This window comes from Epinephelus lanceolatus, chromosome 11 (assembly GCF_041903045.1).
Source record: "Epinephelus lanceolatus isolate andai-2023 chromosome 11, ASM4190304v1, whole genome shotgun sequence".
NCBI classification, from domain to species: Eukaryota; Metazoa; Chordata; class Actinopteri; order Perciformes; family Serranidae; genus Epinephelus; species Epinephelus lanceolatus.
In genome coordinates, this window is record NC_135744.1 from 31,552,514 (window position 1) to 31,569,401 (window position 16,888).

Here is a 16,888-nt window from a genome sequence, read left to right on the forward strand (position 1 = left end):
TTACTTCATCAGGTGTCATGTTTGTCACGGAGTTGACAAAAATGTGGTGTACTGTTTCGCTGTGTGAGTGCTGCAACACGATGCTGGCAGGTAGAGAATGGTGTCCCACCTGTTACGCTACTGGTGAGTATCCCGGTTGGGTGTGCAGCTTGGGGTGCTTTTGCCTCTTTTCACATCTGTCTTGTGTCACTTATCAGAGACATCTTATCAGAGCTTCTTCAGATCGGTGTTGGTGTGGTGGCCTCCACGTGTCCAGCAACATAACATGACAAACAAGCTATTTCCCTCTGTTTCTAGTCTTTGTGCTAAGCTAACTAGCTGTAACCTGGAGCCTTATAGTTAAAGGACAGACATAAGAGTGGTATCTCTCTTCTTAACTTCTCTAACTCTCTGCCATCAGGCAAATAAGCATATTTTGTAAAATGTTGAACCTTTATGTTTAATTAGAAGGTGCACTTCTATGACGTTGAGCGATTCATTTGAAATAAAACAAAAAAAGAAGTCCTCAGCATGGGTCAAGCTCCAGAAAAGACAAGACAAGTATTTTATTAGACCTCACCTGCCTCCTAATTATAGTTTAGGGGTGTAGGTGATTTTGTAATACTGGCTTTTTAATAAAAAGTTTTAATCTCAAGCTCAAACCAAGCTTAGGATGTCATCAGAGTTGGGGTTTTTTTTTTACATTGGAAAGCGCTCTTCAGAGCCAGTGAAACATCATACAGCTGTATTCACAGGCTAAGTAGGACACTTCATGACGAGTAAACTGAACTTCATGTGCAAAATTAGTGGAGTGGCCCTTTAAAATATTTATCAGTGTGAACTGCTCACAATAAATTCCTCTGCATTTATTTCAGAAAGCAGCACAAAATCAACTTGTCATTAAAATCATCTAAGAAATGGCATAATGAACAAGACATGAGCTCCACCCCCACCCCCAGCCTTTTGCAGATGACATCCTACACCACTGAGATGTCCGTGCTGAAACCTCACAGTCAACTGAGCTGCATTGTTAATGCAAGTTAAGATAGCTGCTTTGGAAAGAAAGCACTGTTGTGTGTGCTCAGTGAGCGTATCAGTCATGTTTTTACTATGTGTAGAATCACAAATATGAGAGACTGTCAGTCTACCTGTGGTTACAGAGGGCAGGTGTCACCATCAAGCAGCTGTGCTCTCACCCTGATCATGACGATAACACAGACTCTGGTTTGCGTCTTTCAACAGTAACCTTAAAAGAACTACCCAATTTACATCTGCGCCGTACCTGCCTGCAGTGTTTGCCTTGATTAGTGTCAGTGTGTGGTTTAGTTTTACTTTTAACTCTTACCAATCCATTTTTTGTTTCTCACATTAAGAAGAATGCAGGATATGTAATCTAGAAGGCATGTCAACAATCTCTAAGTTTTGTATGGGTCACTCCCACACAAAACATGTTTTGCATCTGTGCACGCAGCACACGCAAACCTTACTGGAAAGAGACCTGTGCAAACAAATCGTTTTACTCATCATTAATTGTATTAATTGACAAACTGTATCTGGGATTACATGGAGTATTTATTATTATTATGATTAATATTATTTTAGATGTTTAAAATTACTGTTCAGCCAGTGATTCCGATAAAGACAAGATCTGGAAGTCATACTTACCAAACTTCATATAGATTATTACACATTTTAGCTAAACACGGACTTTTGTCTTAAAATGTTTTTAAAAAATACATATGCTAATGCTTAATGTGAAAGATCATAAGTGGTTTTATGGCATCAGTTTTGGTAGTGCCTTCATTATCAAACACACCTAAGCAACAGGTAGAACGAGTCACGCACAACCCCACCCTCGCTGTGAAGCTCTGTGAAGCGGGTGTTGACACAATAACAATAAAGTGTATGGGACAGCTTCAACGGCTAAGGTACAGTGCTCTTTTATCTCACATTTATATATAAAGACGGCATCAGATCTATGTTTTCTGGTCTAGAAATACCATGTACTGTAACACAAGAGGACAATCTGGTAGCACGTTATTTGGAAAGTCTGCCTACAGATGGTTTATAGAGTAGTTGTACCATTTCTCCAGTTTATTAGTTGAGATTTAACAGTCTAACTGTTTTGTTCTGTACATGTTAACAGATTATCTATATAGTATACGTAACAATTCATGAGCATACATATTCTCTGAATGATTTAGTTGACATTGAACTATTCACTCAACCTGTGCAGCATAGTTTGAATAAATAGTTAACATTCAAGTGTGAGTTCCAAGTGAATTTTTAGGCAGAAATAATGACTTTTTATAAAGTGCTCATGCTTTGATCTGAGATTTGAAGGTCAATTAAACGGGATACTTAATAAAAATCTGTTATTGTGAGCATATGGAGGGAACTGAGGTCAGAGTAAGATGGGAAATCCTATAAGGAAGATTCTTAGTGAGGTGTCAGAATCATGGTCTACTGCACTGCTGGTATTATAGTGTATTAGTAAAATGCTTACAGGTGATTTTATGATTGTTTGATCATGATAAAAATCTATTTTCTTTCTGACAACAGTTCATTTAAACCCAACGCTCTCAGCTGCAAACAAATTGAAAACATAAAAACATTGACACCCACTTGCCTGTAGCATTTTTGCTCATCATCATATTCTTAGTTGACTTTAGAAAATTGTTTAGGATAAATTAAGGGCCTGATAACTGATACATGGAAATTGGGGTTAAATAAATGTGTTTGCATCCTCCTCATATCATTCGACAGGTTGAAGAATGACGTCTTCAGGGTTGGCTGTGTTGTGTCTCCTCCTCCTCCTGCACACTGGGGCACAGGGCTTTGGGATATTGCCAGGAAAGTCTCTGAATCATCTGGAAATCACCGAGAGCGCGATTTTAAATGTCACGGCGCATGTGTGCCGCGCTCTGGCCCAAGCTGAGGGGACAGACTTTACTTTTCCTGTAAGAATTCACTTCAGTTAAGATGTTTCACCAGAATTTTGCATCTGTCTTTCAGTAATGTATGATCTGACTTGTCTGTGTGTTCAGGCACAGCCTCTCACTGCAGGGGCTGTTGCTGTGGCCTGTGGTGCTCCAAAGTCGTCCAAGAGTTTCCGCCGAGCCATTATATTCATCACACTGATGAATGTGCGGGTGGACCTCCGTCATGCCCTCAATGCAAGCTTCCACTTTGATGAAGAAATGTTTGATCAGGGAAAGAAAATCATCACTGAGGGATTAAAGGTTGTCAAAGCAAGCAACACGCATGAAAACTATGAGGCGGCGAGGCAGAAATTGGGAGAGATTTTACATCCTTTACAGGTACTTCTCATTAATTGTGAAAGCTTTAATAAGGCTGTTTTTAACTGTTGTAAATTCAAGGGAATATTAACCCCATCCTCTTTTTTGTCCATGTGAAGGACTTCTACAGTCATAGTAACTATGTGGAACTGGGCAACAAATCCCCAAACTTCAATCTGATCAAATCAGGCAGCAGCATTGGTACCATAGCAGGTAAAGATATAGTATGATGTGACCTCTGTCTGTGTTTGACTGTGTTACCAAATGGATGACAACACCGACGATTTTTTTTTTTACAGAAAACAAACAAAAAACTTAATTGTAATGTTTTTAAATGAACTTCTTCACAGCTGAAAGCAGGGCAACATGTCGCAACTGTGATGGAGACAACTGCACCAACAACATCTTGGAGGACATCATAAGGGAGGGCATACTGACCTCTGGGTATTTTGGTGTTGTGCCTCTAAACTCACACAAACCAGAAGGTTAGTGATTTAATTCATTCAACCATTAATGCCACAGCATTTTTTAAAAAAAATTTAAAACCTGTCTTATTAAACCAACATCACAACACCACACAAAAAAATTGATTTTGTTAAAGGCAGTTTAAATCAACAGCAGCCTTTCACACAGTGTTCCAGAGCAACCCAGTATCAGATGTTCTGTAGGGTCATATCCTCTTGAGACCCGAACTTTTGTCTGGTATGCATTTTTAATTTCTCCTAGCTATTTGGGATCCATAGGATATGATAGTATAAAAAAACTTAACATTGTCAACAATGTCCTTCAACAAACTGATGATAAAGTCCCAATGTCGTCAAACGAGCACTTCCTAATAAACAGCATCTTAGCTTGTTGCTGTTGCTAAAATTGGGTAAATTTGCTGACATATCAAACAACAAACTTTATTAATCATGAATAAACAACTTTCAACCATAACATGCTATCAGGTTTTGTACCTTGTCTACTTTTGTCTCGGCATCAGCTGCAGACTGACTCGGCAGAGATGGCTAAACATGGATTCTACATGGATAAGTGTGTTGTGCTCTTACTACCACTAAATCACACAAAAAAAGTGTCCACAAACGAGGACAAGTTAAACAGAATGAAGTATAAGGTGCAGGAAACCAAAAATGTGATGTCCTCATGTGAAGACACAGAATCTCAGAAGGATATTGTGTGGAAAGTTCCTGATTTCAGCTTGAAAGCTGTACATTTTTTCTCATATTTGCTGAAACTGTCACTATAGCCACTGCGTACTGTATCACCTCTCCATGGCCGAGGAAAGCTCAATCAGTATTTGTGAACATGAGCTGCTCTCTCTCAAAGCCAGAAACCAGAGAGGTTAGTCTCAAACTTGAGATGCCATAGAGCAGTGGTTCCCGACTGGTCCAGCACAGGGTCCAAATTTCTCCTTAGTCATTAGTTCAAGGTCCATAAAGTTCAGTACATTCAGCCTCATACTTGCGTTTGGCCATGTTGTTGAGCTAGTTTGCTGTCTCTGTCTCAAGTTGCTGTCTGTTACTCACTCTACAGTAGGAAACAGCACTTCAAAATAAATGCTCTGTACTGGAAATTTACTGTACTTTAAAATAAAGCGTGCGTCACTTGCGGTTCATTCAAAATGGCTAATTTTGTGGACCTACAGAATGTTTGTTTTTTCTTTCTTGTCCACAAAGGAGATTTATTCTATCTCAGGTGTGAAACAGAAAATGTTCCCAGACATGCAGAACATTCCCCTGCTTGCTCTTTGACATCACAAATTTAAGTTTTAGCGCTCTAGTTTTTGAATATGGGAGATAGTTGTTTATGTTAACTAATGTTTTTGCACTGTCATAGATGATTGGTATTACATGTATGAATTTTGAAATTAGGCATGGTTCCTCTTTACAGCTGCAGTAGGTAGCTTTCATAAAAAATAATTTTACTTAAACTGTCACTTTTTTTCCTGACAATACACGAGACATGTAATCAGGCACTGCAATAATCCATTGTGCCTGAACAAAAACAACCAATCAGAGCCAGGAGGAGTGAAAGTGAAAGCTTTTCATTGTCAGTCTCCTTCTGTTTACTAGTCTTTGGCATGAATGCTATTGTTGGCACAATAGCGGTTGCATGAGCAGTGGTAGATGTGTGTCAGTGACTCCTGCTGGCTCTGATTGGTTGTTTTTGTTCAGGCCTAATGGATAATTGCAGTGCCTTTAGGAGCACTAGGACGAGCCAGATGAATCTGATCATTTCACAAATTATCGGTCGAATGTACCTCTGTCAGGATATAGTGACAGTTTCAGCAAATATGGCAAAAAGTTATTTTATAAAAGTTACCTACTGCAGCTTTAAAGAGTTGCACAGAGTGTTTATGAACATAAAAACCAATGTAACCAGTAGTAGACTCCTCATAAAAGCTTGATATGACCAAAAGGAAGCAGATGTCAATTTGTCATCTCCCTCTTATGCTATTTGCTGAAAAGGAAAATGCAGTCACGGCGGAGCAGTTGACCAAACAAGCACCATCGAACCTACAGGCGGGATCAACAAAGACAGTTTTGATGCCAGCCACGGACACCTCCACATGGAAGCTGCAAATTTGGCGAAAGCTGCAACTAGTGACCTACTGGAGGACGTTCGCAGGGCTGCTGGTGACAGAGAGTTCCTCCAGTATGAAACCTACTCTACGTGTTTCAGCTATCCACACTAAGGAGGTGTAGAGTAGCTGCTTAATCTCTTTTTTTAATCTCTCTCCATCCCTCAGGATGATGGGAATCTCCAAAGGATCCAGTAAAGCTCTTTGCTTTGTGATCGACACCACAAAAAGCATGAGTGATGACATTGCAACAGTGAAGGAAGTCGCTAACGCTATAATCACCAATGTGGGCACAGAGAATGAGCCTGCAGTTTACATCCTTGTACCTTTCAACGATCCAGGTACGATTATGGATGCTACAAATTTGTCAAATTATCTCTGCATGTGAAACGATGCCTGTTCTGTCAAGTTTTTTTCTTTTCCTGTCTCCACCTGAACCCCAGACGTCGGACCATTGATAAAGACTTCAGACGCAGTTATCTTCAAGACTGTCATTGACATTCTGTCAGCAAGTGGTGGAGGAGATGACGAGGAAATGAGTCTTTCAGGGCTTCAGGTGCTGTGATGTGATGTGATGTGATGTGATGTGATGTGATGTGATGTGTGGTTGTTACTACTTCAAACTGCCCCAAAAAGCTTGATGTGTTAACAGTTTTAACAAAACCTATTCTTGCTATTTCATTCTGACATCCTCATACAGATGGCTTTAAGCAATGCTCCTTCAAATTCTGAGATCTTCCTCTTCACGGATGCACCTGCTAAAGACAAACATCTGAAAAGCACAGTGACTGCATACATAGAGCGGACACAGTCAGTGGTGAGAGGCTAATCTAGGTGTCAGTATGAACTCAGTGAAGAATTTCGCACATCTATATTGTGAGATTCTTGACATATTTTTAGCTTGTGTGGTGTTTATTAATGATTCGAATGCAATGCTGGTTTGTGTTTGTTATCATCTTGAGGCATGCTTGGAGGTGTGCACCTATCTAATTGGTCGTGGGCACACCCATCAGTGGGACAAGGATTATTTCAATGACACACACCTGAGTCTGTTTGATTTCTCTGAACCTGACAAAACATTTTAGAGCCGTTAGTTGATTAATGAATTAGGTTAGGTTAGGTTCTTTAATGTCCCCAGGGGGATAATTGTTTTCACACATCATCATCAGTCAGGTTGGTTTCAGGGCAGCATACACAACATATAACAGATAATAGATAACAGACCCTCTTCCCACATATTCCCCAGATAACAAATAACAAATAACCCTCTCCCACACATACCACAGAAAACCATATAAACATAAACATGACATAGACAGTGTACAGGGGTGAAATATTAAATCTACATGTTTTTGTTTAGGGCTGTGATGGCTGAGGGGACAAAACTTCTTTTAATTAGCTGATTGACAGAAAATCCATCAGATGCAATTTTGATAATTTATCAACAAAATATCAAAATTGTCTTCTGTGATTGTAAGATGACTATTTTTAAATGTTGGACAATACAAAACATTTAGAAAAGTTACTTTTGGACTCTGGGAAGGGATGGAGAGTTGTTATTTTCTGACATCTAGTCAATTAACGGTGAAAATAATCAGTAGATAATCCTGAGTTTTTTTGTACTTTTTTGGTTACTTTATGCCTCTCTTATTTGGTTGATTCCCCTAATTTCTTAACAGGTAAACTTCATGATTTCTGGCACGACAGTGGTCAATCGTAGGAGACGGCGTAATGACGAAAAACCCAAGATAGCAGCATCAGATGCCCAGCTGTACAGAGACTTGGCTCAGGCTTCAGGAGGTCTGGCTATTGAAGTCTCAAAGAATGAGCTCCTTGCAGCCACCAGCATCATAACAGACTCCTTCAGTCCCTCTCTGGTAATATCACAGATATCTCACTACTAGTTCGTTTTGTCAGTTCATAGATTTCAGCTGTGTCATCTGTTTGATGTCAATCTCTTAGGTGACCCTTCTTCAGGCATCCAGGAACCCAGGAAGGACAGAGACTTTCTCTTTTATAGTTGATGAGACAGTAACAAACGTTATAGTTTACATCACTGGACTCTCCGTCAGTTTCACCGTCATCAGTCCCACAGGTAATACTGCTCTATATGAAATCTTCTACAACACTACACTTGGCCAATACTAACGTTAAGGCGTGTATTATTTCATCATGAGTATGTCCTGATGTATTTTGAGTCATTACGGTATAATTGCAGAATACTGACTGTCCGTATTGTCCACGACACAGTCTGCAGGTTTTGATGAACTTTGTTCGATTGATTTTATTTAACAAAGCAGCATTTATATCAGCTAAAATTTTAAAATCTATTATTTCAGTTGAATCTCTGTGATCACTGAAATCAATTAGTTTTATTCTTTTACTCAACAGTAGTATTTAGTACTATTTCAATAGAAAGAAGCTGCTGAGAAACAAAGCTTCCAAAAACTGTCTAAGTAAAGCATGTATTTAAAACTGGCATAAAAACTTAAAGTGCAGTGGTATGCCATTAAAAATGACATCATGTCAAAGCATAGTGGGTCATTGAAAATGGCATAAAAAGTCATAGTATAATGTGTCGTTGAAAAAAGGCATAAAAAGTCATAGTATAGCATGTAATTAAAAAATGACATTAAGAGTCAAAGTATAGTGTGTCACAAAACAAATCACATAAAACTTCATACGATAGTATGTTATAAAAAACTGCATAAAAAGTCATAGTATAGTATGTGATGAAAATCACAAAAAATTCAAAGTATAATATGTCATTAAAAATTTGATATAAAAAGTCATAGTACAGTATGACGTCAAAAATATGATGAAAAAAAGTCAAAGGAAATGATGACGTCCAACACATGACAAAAAATACTTCATAGCAGAGAATGGCATCTAAAATATTAAATAAAAAAGTTATATCATACTATGACATTCAAAATATCATAAAAAAAAGTCATAGTATAGTATGACACCCAAAAAATGAATTAAAAAAACGTCAAAGTATAGTATGACCTCGATCATTTAATAAAAAAAGTCATAGTATAGAATGACATCTGAAATATGATTTGAAAAAAAGCCATCGTATACAATGATGTCCAAAATGTGGCAAAGAAGTCAAAGTATAGTATGACATCTAAATTATGATTAAAAAAAGTCATAGTATAGTATGACATCTAATATATGATTAATAAAAAGCCATAGTATAGAATGATGATCCAAACTATGATATGACAGTCTATTATAGTATGACATCCAAAATATGAAAAAATGTCGTCCAAAATACGATTAAAAATCATCGTGTATTATGATGTCCAAAATATGATTAAAAGTCATTATGACGTCCACAATATGATAAAAAAAGTCATAGGATAGTATGTTGCCTAAAATATGTTAAGAAGGTCATAATACAGCATGATGTCCAAAATATGATGCAAAAAAAAAATCATAGTACAGTATGACGTCCAAAATATGATATAAATAGTCATAGTATAGTATGACGTCCACAATATGATAAAAAATTCATAGTATAGTATGTTTAAAATATGATGAAAAGGTCATAATACAGCATGACGTCCAAAATATGATGAAAAAGTCATAGTATAGTATGACGTCTAAAATGTGATTAAAAAAAAAAAAGTCATAGTATAGTATGTTGTCCAAAATATGATAAAAAAGGTCATAGTATAGTATGACGTCCAAAATATGATAAAAAAAAGTCATAATATAGTATGTTGTCTAAAATATGTTAAAAAAGGTCATAATACAGCATGATGTCCAAAATATGATAAAAAGGTCATAATATAGTATGACGTCCACAATATGATAAAAAAAAGTCATAGTATAGTATGACGTCTAAAATGTGATTAAAAAAAAAAGTCATAGTATAGTATGTCGTCCAAAATATGATAAAAAGGTCATAGTACAGTATGATGTCCAAAATATGATAAAAAGGTCATAGTATAGTATGACGTCCAAAATATGATAAAAAGGTCATAGTATAGTATGTCGTCCAAAATATGATAAAAAAAAAAGTCATAGTACAGTATGAGGTCTAAAATATGATAAAAAAAAGTCATAGTATAGTATGTCGTCCAAAATATGATAAAAAGGTCATAGCATAGTACGTCGTCCAAAATATGATAAAAAAGGTCATAGTACAGTATGAGGTCCAAAATATGATAAAAAGGTCATAGTATAGTATGTTGTCTAAAATATGATAAAAAAGTCATAGTATAGTATGATGTCCAAAATATGATAAAAAAAAGTCATAGTATAGTATGACGTCCAAAATATGATAAAAAAAGTCATAGTACAGTATGACGTCCAAAATATGATAAAAAAAAGTCATAGTATAGTATGAGGTCCAAAATATGATAAAAAGGTCATAGTACACTATGTCATCCAAAATGTGATAAAAAGGTCATAGTATAGTATGTCGTCCAAAATATGATAAAAAAGTCATAGTATAGTATGTCGTCCAAAATATGATAAAAAAAAGTCAAAGTATAGTATGACATCCAAAATATGATAAAAAGGTCATAGTATAGTATGACGTCCAAAATATGATAAAAAAAAAAAAAAAAAGTCATAGTATAGTATGTCGTCCAAAATATGATAAAAAGGTCATAGTATAGTATGATGTCCAAAATATGATAAAAAGGTCATAGTATAGTATGACGTCCAAAATATAATAAAAAGGTCATAGTATAGTATGACGTCCAAAATATGATAAAAAGGTCATAGTACACTATGTCATCCAAAATATGATAAAAAGGTCATCGTATAGTATGACGTCCAAAATATGATAAAAAGGTCATAGTATAGTATGTTGTGTAAAATATGATAAAAAAGTCATAGTATAGTATGATGTCCAAAATATGATAAAAAAAAAAGTCATAGTATAGTATGTCGTCCAAAATATGATAAAAAGGTCATAGTATAGTATGAGGTCCAAAATATGATAAAAAGGTCATAGTATAGTATGAGGTCTAAAATATGATAAAAAAAAGTCATAGTATAGTATGTCGTCCAAAATATGATAAAAAGGTCATAGTATAGTATGAGGTCCAAAATATAATAAAAAGGTCATAGACCAAAATATGATAAAAAGGTCATAGTACACTATGTCATCCAAAATATGATAAAAAGGTCATAGTATAGTATGACGTCCAAAATATGATAAAAAGGTCATAGTATAGTATGACGTCCAAAATATAAAAAAAAGGTCATAGTATAGTATGTCGTCCAAAATATGATAAAAAGGTCATAGTATAGTATGAGGTCCAAAATATGATAAAAAGGTCATAGTATAGTATGAGGTCCAAAATATGATAAAAAGGTCATAGTATAGTATGTTGTGTAAAATATGATAAAAAAGTCATAGTATAGTATGATGTCCAAAATATGATAAAAAAAAAAGTCATAGTATAGTATGTCGTCCAAAATATGATAAAAAGGTCATAGTATAGTATGATGTCCAAAATATGATAAAAAGGTCATAGTATAGTATGACATCCAAAATATAATAAAAAGGTCATAGTATAGTATGACGTCCAAAATATGATAAAAAGGTCATAGTACACTATGTCATCCAAAATATGATAAAAAGGTCATAGTATAGTATGACGTCCAAAATATGATAAAAAGGTCATAGTATAGTATGACGTCCAAAATATAAAAAAAAAGGTCATAGTATAGTATGTCGTCCAAAATATGATAAAAAGGTCATAGTATAGTATGAGGTCCAAAATATGATAAAAAGGTCATAGTATAGTATGAGGTCCAAAATATGATAAAAAGGTCATAGTATAGTATGTTGTGTAAAATATGATAAAAAAGTCATAGTATAGTATGATGTCCAAAATATGATAAAAAAAAAAGTCATAGTATAGTATGTCGTCCAAAATATGATAAAAAGGTCATAGTATAGTATGATGTCCAAAATATGATAAAAAGGTCATAGTATAGTATGACATCCAAAATATAATAAAAAGGTCATAGTATAGTATGACGTCCAAAATATGATAAAAAGGTCATAGTACACTATGTCATCCAAAATATGATAAAAAGGTCATAGTATAGTATGACGTCCAAAATATGATAAAAAGGTCATAGTACACTATGTCATCCAAAATATGATAAAAAGGTCATAGTATAGTATGAGGTCCAAAATATGATAAAAAGGTCATAGTATAGTATGTCGTCCAAAATATGATAAAAAAGGTCATAGTACACTATGTCATCCAAAATATGATAAAAAGGTCATAGTATAGTATGAGGTCCAAAATATGATAAAAAGGTCATAGTATAGTATGACGTCCAAAATATGATAAAAAGGTCATAGTATAGTATGTCGTCCAAAATATGATAAAAAAGGTCATAGTATAGTATGTCGTCCAAAATATGACAAAAAAAGTCATAGTATAGTATGATGTCAAAAATCTCATATATAATGGTCAAATTAATAAGCAACTGTATAGCAAGCCATTTACAATGTCATTTAAAAAGTCATAGAATAGTTTGTCACAAAAAATGTAAGTGTAGTAAATTACAATTGACCTTATAAAAATGTCATTTTATAGTAGGTCAATAAAAAGTCATTATAGCAGGTCATAAAATAATCAGTCATAGTATTGTATGCCATTAAAAATAGTATTTCAATAATGTTATAGTATAGTATTTGTTTGTCTGTAGAATTTATTCTTGTAACTGTCTCCTACCAGCATGCTTACTCTTTTCTGTTTGAAGGTGCATCTGAGGTAAGCACCAGCTCGACGGGATCATTGATTACTTCATCACAGTCAGTGGGAAACTTTAAGACTGTGAAGCTACAAAAAATAGCTGGAACGTGGAGTATAAGAATGGTGTCAACTGATCCTTACACTCTGAAGGTGATAGGTGAGACCTCCTTTACTGATTCATTGTGGTCACCAAATAAACATCAGAGCCGTCTTAGTCTCATCACTTACCTTAGAGTGAACATTCCTCATTCAGTGCCATTACATCATTTTGGATTTCAGAGAGTGTGTTTCCCCCTTAACTTTTCATCAAAGTTACAACAATTTAAAAATCTCAAATCATCCGATACATTACTTTCTTTCTTTATTTGCAGGTCAGAGTCCTCTTGACTTCCTGTTTGACTTTGTGGAGGAATCAAATGGCACGTTTACAGGATATGATGCTCTTGACACACGTCCCAGAGCTGGTAAAGGACACTAAAACATGTGAATATGCTGATGTAACACAACATCATCAAGTCAGACATGATTCATTTTCTTTTTTCTTTAAAGGTGTCAACGGTAGCTTGTTGGTGTCTTTATCGGGGAGTGACACAGCCACAGTGACAGAAGTCGCTTTGGTGGAATCGTCAGAGTCATCGGAGATTACAGGAGTCGTGGAGCCACAGGGTAGCGGAAACTTCTTAGTTCACGTTGACAGGATACCGTCAGTGGAGTTTATGGTGCGGGTGAAGGGCCAGGACAACAACAATGGCTCCAGAGCTACAATAGTGTTCCAAAGGCAATCACCCACCAGTTTCAGAGCCTCAAATCTGACTATTACTGTGAGTACCCATCACTATGTCAGAGAAACATCATATCAAACATGAGTTTATAAAATAATGCTTCATTCCCTGTGTATTAAGGCTGATTCACAAAGCATCTTGGATCCAGCAAAACCATTCTCTGTGCCATTTTCTGTGATGACCAACGGAAAAGGGGGAAACGTCACCATCCGAGCCAACAACAACCGACGTTTTAAGTCAACATTTCCAACCAGTTTAATGCTGGAAACTGGAATGAGTGCTAATGGTACAGTGACCATCTCTGCACCCATTACCACCCCGTCTGGTACCGATGTCACCCTGACCATTGAGGTTGATGATACTGAAGATACTAACTACATCGCACTACGTTTTTCCGTCATTAACTCGGTAATACTCCCACTGAAGAGTCACATTTGCTAATGCAATTCTTTGCTTTGCTAGAAAGTTTCCTGGAAATGTACTTGCTTAATAATGGCACTAGAGTAAATGTACTTAGTTGTGTTTGGCTGCTGGAATTATCAAAATATTACAGACCCATAAAATAAAGCGTTACCTTCTGCCTCTTGTTGGTGAACTCACTGGTGTAAAACTGCTCTTATCTATTTTTTTTTTCATCTTCGTAGGTGACTGATTTCACTCAGCCGATGTGTGAGCAGCTCAGCCTGCAAGCCAACTGCTCTGATAACTGCAGCTCAGCGACGTGGGAGCTCCTTGTCCAGGTGACCGATGGGGCTGAAGGGTCAGGTGTCCGCAATGTTAGCCTCAAAAAGGGAAATGGGACCATCACCACCAGCCTGGCCCCCGGCAACGAGAACATAACTCTGGTTTCCTACAATGCGTCTTGCTGTTCGCCTGAAATGGAGCTGCGGGTTGTGGATCGAGTGGGTAATGTGGGCGTCTGTTTCTACAGTTACCTGGAAAGCTCATCAGAGGCTTTCTCTGCGTCCACCAAAGTCACTCAGTCACCTCTTCTTTGTCTAAGCATAGTGGTGTTGGGACTCTATGTGCTGGCAGAACTTGGCATCCAGTGATTCCATGCCAAAGTTACAAATAGTTAAAGCTGCATTAATCAATACTTTTATATTAGCATTGAATCAATCGACCATGTGTACTGTGAAAGGGGACACCTGAAGTGGCAAACCTAAAACTGTTTAGCTCACTAGGTTTTACTGTGCATTTACTCCATGGTGGAGTCTCACTGCTCTTAACAACACAGTTTGCAGCACACCCATGTATTGCCTTCAGTTTGTGAGACAGGATAAATGCTAAAAATTAGAAATCCTGCCCTGAGGAAAACTTGTTGGACTCCCTAAAAACGTGTGTTGTGTGTCTGATGCACGTTCTCCGCAGCTGGCATTGAGTCTTCTTATCACTTTTTGAATAAGATTGCATAACTGTAATCTAAAAAGTTGTTTATTAACTCAAACTTTACCTTGACTCCAAGATTAAGGAGATCTCCCTAACTTTAAAATCTCCTTCAATTTAGTTTGCTACTAAAACCAACTTCTCATTTTCATCGAAACAAAAACATTCCTACAAAAGTCCACAGACCGCACTGCTGCATCCTACAAAAAACGCCCATCTGGGTGAAATTCCAAGTTTTAAGGGAGTCCCAAAACTGGAGTCCTCACCTGCACATGGATACATGCCAATTGGTCCATCACACATGAAGGGTCTGGACACCCTTCGCATGTAATAGACAGCAGGTGATTTCTCAGCAAGAAATAAAATTTAAAATGTTGCAACAACAAACAGAGGCGCAGACATTTTTAAAAAACAGTTTTTTTTTATTGTCGTCATAATGTGTCTAATGTATAATCCTTTACAGAACACAAAACGCTTTGCTTTTCACATTTTGCTACAAGTTCAACAATGTTTCTCCTGTTTCCTTTAATCACTATTTACATTTTGAAAAGTTTTCAGAGTGACTTATGTGAATAAACTGGTCAGTGATCGTCTGACACTGGGCGTGAGACAAATGTGTGTTGAGAGTGTGTGTCTTTTATGGTTATGTGTGTCTTTCACTGTGTAGTTTGGGGAGTTTGTAGATGTATTCTACCAAAACCAAACCAGTTTTTTTGTGGCATTTGATTTTTGCTACTTTTTGTACGTGTGCTTTTCTGCCAGTATTGACTTTCTCCAGACATTTAATCCAACTTGCACATGTCCCTTTTAACCTACGGCGCCCTCACTCCACTTTGTACTCTTCTCATTCTTTACAAATCACTGAATAGGTGTGAATATATTAAAAATATTTTTGCCATAGCATTAAAGGTAAATTATGTTAAAACTGGAATGTGGATTATAAAGAATTGGCCACAAAACAATTACACTAGATATGAATGTAATTTCTTTACATGTGTTGGACCATCAGTTTTACTTTACATCGTCCACATTCATATTCTTACACAATAGTACCTTTTAAAGGGGCAAGGGGCACTGATGGGGTATTTGTGGTTCCTTGTCATTACAAGGGAAATGTGTTTCTATAACAGTTAAATAGATACTTATTCTGAAATTTAGACCAGTTCTTCAAAAAGTGTGTTTCATGCATGTCAGTCAGTGCCATTGGTGTACTGGGAAAGCTTATTCTCCAAGTCACAGATTCTCTTCTCCTGAGTCAAAACTGTAGCCTTCAGGTTCTGAATCTCCTCCAGCAACCTCTCAAGCAAGTCATGCTGGACGGGAGAAGAGTGGAGCGAAGGGGAAAACGGGAAACAGAGGAAGAAGAAGAAAGGAAAAAAGACAGTGACAGGAAGGGGAAAATTAAGGATAAAGAAAAAAGAGAGGAAAAACAGGTCAAGGACAGCGAACAACTAGGAGAAATAAACCAAAACAAAGAAGGGAACTTTGGGAAAAAAAAGGTTGTGGGCAGGTACAAATAGGAGAGATGAACAGAAATGTTAAACAGAGACACAGGTGTTCAGAAGTAACGGTACATTCAGATTATGAGCTGCTAAGCTAAAGTAAGTCTGTTTAAATTTAAAAATGTGCAAGCATCAACACATTAAATGCAGCAGTAAAGCACAACACAGCTTTGGTAGCCTGCAATGTGAACACAGATGAGTATAATACTATACTGTATATGTGATGTAGTGTAACAAACAGTGGTTCACATACAGAATATACAGTGGTGGAAAAAAGTTTTCGGACACCCTTAAAATTTTACACAATCTCAAATATTATCATGAAATATTTGTGGAAAAATCTTTTTTGTGTTTCAAAAGGTGTGGCTGCATTAGACAGATACAAACAAACACAAATTATATTTTTTTGTTTATTGTTTACAAGAAAAACTACCAAAACTAAATTCTTGACAGTTTCAATATGTCAGTTCTCAACATTGTCGGTATCAAAGTCAACAAATAACAGAGAATGTGTTCAAAACTGAACAAAAAATAAATAAACCATCACATCATCAAATTAATATTTAGTAGTCCTGCCATTGGCACGTAGTAGAGCTCTAATCCTGGCTGGCATGTTCCC

The 16,888-nt window shown here is 36.3% G+C and overlaps 2 protein-coding genes across 3 annotated transcripts in view; one reads left to right on the plus strand and one right to left on the minus strand.

The window, feature by feature from the left end:
• On the plus strand, positions 1–15,381 carry LOC117269198 (von Willebrand factor A domain-containing protein 7-like). Of its 2 annotated transcripts, none has more exons than XM_033646077.2 (16): positions 1–123; positions 2,746–2,939; positions 3,027–3,299; positions 3,398–3,491; positions 3,629–3,763; positions 5,750–5,936; positions 6,031–6,203; positions 6,306–6,418; positions 6,563–6,679; positions 7,542–7,739; positions 7,825–7,957; positions 12,607–12,756; positions 12,971–13,063; positions 13,149–13,420; positions 13,502–13,789; positions 14,026–15,381. In XM_033646077.2, exons 2-16 carry the CDS (start codon positions 2,754–2,756, stop codon positions 14,431–14,433), a joined length of 2,820 nt encoding a protein of 939 aa, XP_033501968.1. In that variant the 5' UTR covers positions 1–123; positions 2,746–2,753; the 3' UTR covers positions 14,434–15,381. The 2 variants fall into 2 exon arrangements, with proteins under 2 accessions (XP_033501968.1, XP_033501960.1); XM_033646069.2 differs by lacking the exon at positions 1–123 and adding an exon at positions 1,732–1,907.
• The window catches only part of coro6 (coronin 6), a 19,694-nt gene continuing 17,974 nt past the window's right edge, over positions 15,169–16,888 (minus strand). The window contains exon 11 of the mRNA XM_033646090.2: positions 15,169–16,080. Within this exon, the coding sequence (XP_033501981.2) occupies positions 15,958–16,080 (123 nt within the window). The 3' untranslated portion in view covers positions 15,169–15,957. The remainder of the gene's footprint in view (positions 16,081–16,888) is intronic.

Coding starts and splice junctions, on each gene's coding strand:
- LOC117269198 (XM_033646077.2), top strand. CDS start 2,754: ATGACGTCTTCAGGGTTGGCTGTGTTGTGTCTCCTCCTCCTCCTGCAC. Junction 3,492..3,628: donor CAGCATTGGTACCATAGCAG/GTAAAGATATAG, acceptor ACTTCTTCACAG/CTGAAAGCAGGGCAACATGT. Junction 3,764..5,749: donor AAACTCACACAAACCAGAAG/GTTAGTGATTTA, acceptor TTTGCTGAAAAG/GAAAATGCAGTCACGGCGGA.